Below are 8,137 nucleotides of genomic sequence, written 5' to 3' on the forward strand. Positions count from 1 at the left end.
TGGGGTCGGTGGCACTGTCCTATGGGGTCGGTGGCATGTCCTATCTGTCCTATGGGGTCAAGTGTTTGTTAGTCTGGGGTTGATGTCCGACGTGTTTGTTTACACTTGTTGGTGAGGTGTGTGAGTTACGCTGTGGTGAGTGAATGGGAGTGACTGGGACTGTCTGAAGGTGCTTGGGGGTGACTGTGACTGTCTGAAGGTGTTTATGACTGTCCTGAGAAGGTGTTTGGGGTGACTGTGACTGTCTGAAGGTGCTTGGGGTGACTGGGACTGTCTGAAGGTGTTTGGGGTGACTGTGACTGTCTGATGGTGTTTGGGGGTGACTGTGACTGTCTGAAGGTGCTTGGGGTGACTGGGACTGTCTGAAGGTGTTTGGGGATGACTGTGACTGTCTGAAGGTGCTTGGGGGTGACTGTGACTGTCTGAAGGTGTTTGGGGTGACTGTGACTGTCTGAAGGTGTTTGGGGGTGACTGTGACTGTCTGAAGGTGTTTGGGGGTGACTGTGACTGTCTGAAGGTGCTTGGCGGTGACTGTGACTGTCTGGGGTGTTTGGGGTGACTGTGACTGTCTGAAGGTGCTTGGGGGTGACTGTGACTGTCTGAAGGTGCTTGGGGGTGACTGTGACTGTCTGAAGGTGCTTGGGGGTGACTGTGACTGTCTGAAGGTGTTTGGGGCTGACTGTGACTGTCTGAAGGTGCTTGGGGGTGACTGTGAATGTCTGAAGGTGCTTGGGGGTGACTGGGACTGTCTGAAGGTGTTTGGGGTGACTGTGACTGTCTGAAGGTGCTTGGGGGTGACTGTGACTGTGAAGGTGTTAGGGGTGACTGTGACTGTCTGAAGGTGTTTGGGGTGACTGTGACTGTCTGAAGGTGCTTGGGGGTGACTGTGACTGTCTGAAGGTGCTTGGGGGTGACTGGGACTGTCTGAAGGTGCTTGGGGTGACTGTGACTGTCTGAAGGTGTTTGGGGTGACTGTGACTGTCTGAAGGTGTTTGGGGTGACTGTGACTGTCTGAAGGTGTTTGTGAGGACTGAAGGTGTTTGGGGGTGACTGTGACTGTCTGAAGGTGTTTGGGGGTGACTGTGACTGTCTGAAGGTGTTTAGGGGTGACTGTGACTGTCTGAAGGTGTTTGGGAGTGACTGGGACTGTCTGAAGGTGTTTGGGGGTGACTGGGACTGTCTGAAGGTGTTTAGGTGACTGTCTGACTGGGGGTGACTGGAAGGTGTTTGGGGTGACTGACTGTCTGAAGGTGGACTGGGACTGTCTGAAGGTGTTTGGGGGTGACTGGGACTGTCTGAAGGGGTGACTGTGGCTGTCTGAAGGTGTTGGGGGTGACTGTGACTGTCTGAAGGTGTTTGGGGTGACTGTGACTGTCTGAAGGTGTTTGGGGGTGACTGGGACTGAGGCTGACTGTGACTGTCTGAAGGTGTTTGGGGTGACTGGTGACTGTCTGAAGGTGTTTGGGGGGTGACTGTGACTGTCTGAAGGTGTTTGGGGTGACTGTGACTGTCTGAACTGTCTGAAGGTGAGGGGACTGAGGCTGACTGTGACTGTCTGAGGTGTTTGGGGTGACTGTGACTGTCTGAAGGTGTTTTGGGGTGACTGGGACTGTCTGAAGGTGTTTGGGGGTGACTGTGACTGACTGGGACTGTCTGAAGGTGTTTGGGGGTGACTGTGACTGTCGGAAGGTTGGGAGTGACTGGGACTGTCTGAAGGTGTTTGGGGGTGACTGTGACTGTCTGAAGGTGTTTGGGGTGACTGGGACTGTCTGAAGGTGTTTGGGTGGGTGGGGTGACGACTGTCTGAAGGTGTTTGGGGGTGACTGGGACTGTCTGAAGGTGTTTGGACTGTGACTGTGGTTGGACTGTCTGAAGGTGTTTGGGGGTGACTGTGACTGTCTGAAGGTGTTTGGGAGTGACTGGGACTGTCTGAAGGTGTTTGGGGGTGACTGTGACTGTCTGAAGGTGTTTGGTGACTGGGACTGTCTGAAGGTGTTTAGTGACTGTCTGAAGGTGCTTGGGGTGACTGTGACTGTCTGAAGGTGTTTGGGGGTGACTGGGACTGTCTGAAGGTGTTTGGGGGTGACTGTGACTGTCTGAAGTTGTTGGGGTGACTGGGACTGTCTGAAGGTGTTTGGGATGTGACTGTGGGACTGTCTGAAGGTGCTTGGGGTGTGACTGTCTGAAGGTCTGAAGGTGTTTGGGGTGACTGACTGACTGTCTGAAGGTGTTTGGGGGTGACTGGGACTGTCTGAAGGTGTTTGGGGGTGACTGTGACTGTCTGAAGGTGTTTGGGGTGACTGTGACTGTCTGAAGGTGCTTGGGGTGACTGTGGGTGTCTGGGGTGTTTGGGGGTGACTGTGACTGTCTGAAGGTGCTTGGGGGTGACTGTGACTGTCTGAAGGTGCTTGGGGGTGACTGTGACTGTGACTGTCTGTGACTGTCTGAAGGTGTTTGGGGGTGACTGTGACTGTCTGAAGGTGTTTGGGGTGACTGTGACTGTCTGAAACTGTGACTTCTGAAGGCTGTGCTGGGGTGACTGTGACTGTCTGAAGGTGCTTGGGGGTGACTGTGACTGAGGCTGACTGTGACTGTCTGAAGGTGCTTGGGGGTGACTGTGACTGGGGCTGACTGTGACTGTCTGAAGGTGCTTGGGGGTGACTGTGACTGGGGCTGACTGTGACTGTCTGAGGGTGTGTAGGGGGGGATGAGGCCCAGGAACCAGGAAGTTTGCTCCGGTGATAAGCAAACAGTGAACCCACGCTGAGGCGGCCACCACTCACCTCGCCAAACGGCTCGCCATACCTGGCCACACTGACACCTCGCCATATCACATCATCTCCAACTTCGCCACACCACACCACCGCCAGCCACACCACCGCTAAGCCACACCACACGCCAGCCACACCATAACTGCCTTAAAAGCATCATTTGCAGACGAGGTATTACGATATTAGTTTCAACTTTACTTATAATGAAGTCGATTCCGTGTGTGTGTGTGTGTGTGAGAGAGAGAGACACACACACACACACACACACACACACACACACACACACACACACACACACACAGGCGGAAGTTAAAGGTTTAAATGCACTGGACAACACCTCCGGGAATAAGACAAACATTTTATACTTTAGTTACCCATGCGTACACACACACACACACACACACACACACACATAGTCACGCGTGCCCACACAAACACCTGTTAATCACTCGTAAGCAAACACACACACACACACACACACACACACACACACACCTAATAGTCACGCGTGCCCACACAAACACCAGTTAATCACTCATGCAACACACACACACACACACACACGATTAACCCGTCCAACGACTACGCCCATCTGCTTGTGTTTAAGTCTCGTTATAGCTGTGTGACGCCCATGCTGCCACCCACGACCTAGGTTGAGGCGGAGGTCAGGCGGCGCGGCGGATGACTCTCTGTGCATGTCATTCATCTCGGCAGACACAAGAGAGGCCGGTCATTACAGGTAATCATCCGTCCTCAGGTAATTCCACTCACCTGTTGGCGACAGCACAGGAGATTCATTTAGTACGTACAGGTGTCATTATGGCAGATGGCGCTGGTGGAACGGTGGGCGTGGGGCGTGAGGGTGGGTGGGGGGCGTGAGGGTGGGGGTGTGGGGGCGGAGGGTGGGTGTGAGGTGGGTGGGGGGACGTGGAGGTGGGTGTGGGGCGTGAGGATGGGTGGGGGCGTGAGGATGGGCGTGGGGGCGTGGAGTTGTGGGGGGCGGAAGGTGGGGTCGGGGCGTGAAGGTGGGTGGGGCGTGAGGATGGGCGTGGGAGCGTAAGGGATAGGCGGGGGTGAGGATGGGCGTGGAGGCGTGGATGGGAATGTGGAGAAAGGTTAGTGGTGGTGGGGAGGAGGGCGCATGGGGGGGTCGGGTAGCAGGTGAGGGTCAATAAAAATATAGCCCACACGACCTAGGCACCATCTCTCTCTCTTCGTGTGTGTGAGAGAGTCATCGTACAAGTGTTTAGATTGACGGGAAACTTGTTATTTTCCGCGTCCTTGTGAGAGATGACCCCCCACCCCCACCCCACCCCCCTCCCTCCTCCACCCCTACACACGTACAATATGTTGTATTCATGTTACGCTGAACAGGAAGTGGGGGTCTATTGCGTGTAGTTACCTCACCTAACCTAACCCAACAGTGTAGTGTGTGTGTGTGTGTGTGTGTGTGTGGGGCCACTTACTGAAGGTAGAAGGCGGAACACGTGTTGGAGACCTTGACGCTCCCTCCATCAACTTGTTTCTCCTCCTCCTCCTCCTCCTCCCTCCTCCTCCTTCCCTCCATTGTGCACCCCATAATGTTCCTCCTCCTCCTTCTCCCCCTCTCGTCCTCCTCCTCCTCCTCCTCCTCCTTGCAGTTCTTGTGTTCTCAATAGATTAAGAAATGTTATCCCTGTCCAACTTCACCTCCTGCCTCTCTTGGGTTAGTTAGGTTAGGTTAATGTCAGATTCCCCCCTGCTATTATGACGTCATTACCTGCCGTGATATAAAAGACCAATTAACTGGAGTCAACAGGTGTAGCAGTAAGTGAGGGGTGGTGGTGAAGGGGTCTGGTGGTAGGGGTAGGGTGATGGGTGGTGGTGTGGTGTTGGTCTGGTAGTGGTGGTAGGGGTGGTGGTAGGGGTGAGGCGTGTAGTGGTGGTAGGGGTGGTGGTGGTGGTAGGGTGAAGGGTGGTAGTGGTGGTAGGGGTGGTGGTTGGGTGAGGGGTAGGGCGTGGTAGGGGGGGTGGTGGTGGTAGGTGAGGGAGGTAGGGGTGGTAGGGGGGATGATGGTGGTTGGGTGAGGGAGGGGTAGGGGTGGTAGGGGGGATGATGGTGGTTGGGTGAGGAGGGTAGGGAGTAGGGTGGTAGTGGTGGTGACCTGACCCTGACTCGTAGCTGTAGTTTCTGGGAGACGTGATGCTTCCTTCTTCACAGTTACAGTACATGACCCGATCTCTCTCTCTCGTAAAAAGTTTCAAAGTGTCAGAAAATTATTGCAACACTGACTAAAAACACCTGCAACACTAATTAAAACACCTGCAACACTGACTAAAACACCTGCAACACTGACTAAACACCTGCAACACTGACTAAACACCTGCAACTGACTAAAACACCTGCAACACTAATTAAAACACCTGCAACACTAATTAAAACACCTGCAAACTAATTAAAAACACCTGCAACACTTACATCAACACCTGCCTTCAAATCACCTCCCCACCGTCAGAGGGGGGTTGTGGAGGGTAGTAATCACCTTTGTTTAACCAGATGAGTTGTCAGTAATCATTGGAGTGTGTGTAGAACGGAGCATGTGTAGTGAACGAACATCTGTTGTTGACTTAACGTGATATTGCTGTACAGGTGTTGGAGGGGGGGATTTATATATTAGATTATTACGCGTGTGTGTGTGTGTGTGTGTGTGTGTGTGTGTGTGTGTGTGTGTTATGCGTAACAATTTGTGGTCGTTATTATGTGTAGTATTTGTGGTCGTGGTGGTGTACGGTGGTCGGTGGTGTACGTGTGGTCGTGGTGGTGTACGTGGTCGGTGGTGTACGTGGTCGTGGTGATGTGCGTGTGGTTGTGGTGATGTGCGTGTGGTCGTGGTGGTGTACGTGGTCGTGGTGGTGTACGTGTGGTCGTGGTGGTGTACGTGTGGTCGTGGTGGTGTACGTGTGGTCGTGGTGGTGTACGTGTGGTCGTGGTGGTACTTGAGTCTCACATTTCATTCAATTAGACGAATGTATATTTAGACGCGAAATAGGTAAACAATGGCCTGGAAATAGAGTAGTGGACGAGTGGAACAAGTTACCAAATATCATCATTAACTCGAACACGCTGGATAGAGTCAAACATAGGTTGGGTGGATATATGAGCGATAGGGGTTGGGTGTAAATGGGACTGTCAATAGGCCCGCTGCAGTTTCCTCTATTCTTATTTTCTTATGATGCTTTATGGTGTGTTATGGTGAGATTGTGGCCACTATCAGTCATATTAATGGTGTTTATGGTGTTTACAGTGGGGCGAGGATCACCATCAACCAGGAAGGTGAGAGGAAAGCCATCAGTTGCAGCTACAGTCGTGACGGGCGGACCCCTGGCGTGTACTACCCAGCAGAGCCCCGACATCCCCTCCACCAGAAGCACAACAACAACAGCAGCTGGAAGGAGGTGCTGACTGACGTGGTGCAGCGCGTGGTGACAACCCTACAGCAGCCGCTCTCGTGCTGGGCAATACCTGTCCGGCCTCTCTTCTCCCGCCAACAACAACAACACCGTCGACACCACGAAGAATCCAACCTCCTCCTCCAAGATGTCCGGTGCCAAGAAGAACCCGCCGGCCCCCGCCCTACAAGGTCATCATGGTGGGCTCTGGTGGTGTAGGCAAGTCCGCCCTCACCTTACAGTTTATGTACGATGAGGTGAGTACTGTCTCCTGTAGTACTGTCTGTCTCCTGTGGCACTGTCTGTCTCCTGTGGTACTGTCTGTTTTCCTGGTACTGTCTGTCTCCTGTGGCACTGTCTGTCTCCTGTGGTGTCTGTCTCGTGTGGTACTGTCTGTCTCCTGTGGCACTGTCTGTCTCCTGTGGCACTGTCTGTCTCCTGTGGCACTGTCTGTCCCTGTGTCACTGTCTCTCCCTGTAGTACTGTCTGTCTTATGTGGCAGTTTCAACTTACTTCATATCTTTATCCTTTCTGCCTCACCTTGAGAGAGAGGAGTAGTCGTAGTAGTAGTAGTAGTAGTAGTAGTAGTAAAAAAAAAAAGTAGTAGTAGTAGTAGTAGTAGTAGTAGTAGTAGCTGGTAGTCATGGTAGTATTAATGGTGATGACGAAAAGCAGTAGTACACTAACCAAGCAACGTCAGGGGGGGGGCATGATCGACCCGGCACAATACCTGGTACCCGACCAACCCGACCTACCGACCCGACCTAACCTAACCAAGCGGTCACAATACCTTGCTACTGTCAGTTGGGAGAAAGTGCTCCGACCAGTAGTGGTTATAGCTAATTGTCACACCTGAACCACATCCCACCTGTCACACTACTGGCATTTGTCTGGTTAACATGGTGTGGTGTATAATTAATCTGGGTTCTTTTTATAGTAGATTATTGAAGACAGACTAGTTAGGTTAGGCTAGGTTAGGTTAGGTTAGGTTAATCTTAGCTGGGACGACTAATCTTCAGTTGACCCTCTGTATTTTCCGGACTCTCTAACAGGATGAGTGACACCACCACCCAACCCGCACCCACCCCCAACCCGCACCCCACCCCCCCACCTCCACACCCCACCCCCCCCCATCCCCCCCCTGTGTGTAAATATTCTTAGTTTGTGGTGTTTTGCTAAATGTTGTGTTCTCCAAGAGAAAGTGACACGGCACACACTGGTAGCTGGAATCTTCCTCCTCCTCCTCTGTTTCTTCTTCTCCTCCCCTCCTCCTCTGTTTCTTCTTCCTCCTCCTCCTCTGTTCTTCTTCCTCCTCCTCTGTTTCTTCCTCCTCCTCCTCCTCTGTTTCTTCTTCCTCCTCCTCTGTTTCTTCCTCCTCCTCCTCCTCTGTTTCTTCTTCCTCCTCCCTCTTCTGTTTCTTCCTCCTCTCTGTTTCTTCTTCCTCCTCCTCCTCTGTTTCTTCCTCCTCCTCCTCTGTTTCTTCCTCCTCCTCTCTTCTGTTCTTCTTCCTCCTCCTCCTCTGTTTCTTCTTCCTCCTCCTCCTTCTCTGTTCTTCTTCCTCCTCCTCTTCTGTTTCTTCTTCCTCCTCCTGTTTCTTCTTCCTCCTCCTCTTCTGTTTCTTCTTCCTCCTCTGTTTCTTCTTCCTCCTCTCTTTCTTCTTCCTCCTCCTCCTCTGTTTCTTCTTCCTCCTCCTCCTCTGTTTCTTCCCTCCTCCTCCTCTGTTTCTTCTTCCTCCTCTCCTCCTGTTTCTTCTTCCTCCTCCTCTTCTGTTTCTTCCTCCTCCTCCTGTTTCTTCTCCCTCCTCCTCCTCTTCTGTTTTCTTCCTCCTCCTCCTATTTTCTTCTTCTTTGCAGTTCTCCTTTTCTCCCTCCTCCTACGCCTTCCCTTCCCCACTCCTGCCCCTCCTTCCCCATCCTGCTCCCCCTCCTACCCCCTCC

General features: G+C 52.6%; 1 protein-coding gene across 1 annotated transcript; it reads right to left on the reverse strand.

Moving 5' to 3' along the window:
• Nucleotides 1-203: 203 nt before the first annotated feature.
• On the reverse strand, nucleotides 204-7,734 carry LOC121855227 (mucin-2-like; the record flags this gene model as incomplete). The annotated part of the gene is made up of 4 exons (XM_042350096.1): nucleotides 204-749; nucleotides 951-1,100; nucleotides 1,242-2,687; nucleotides 7,684-7,734. Coding segments are annotated over 4 exons (2,193 nt in total), but the record flags the coding sequence as incomplete, so codon positions are not given.
• Between the last annotated feature and the right edge of the window lie 403 nt (nucleotides 7,735-8,137).

Source organism: Homarus americanus, unplaced genomic scaffold, assembly GCF_018991925.1.
Source record: "Homarus americanus isolate GMGI-L3 unplaced genomic scaffold, GMGI_Hamer_2.0 scaffold36378, whole genome shotgun sequence".
NCBI classification, from domain to species: Eukaryota; Metazoa; Arthropoda; class Malacostraca; order Decapoda; family Nephropidae; genus Homarus; species Homarus americanus.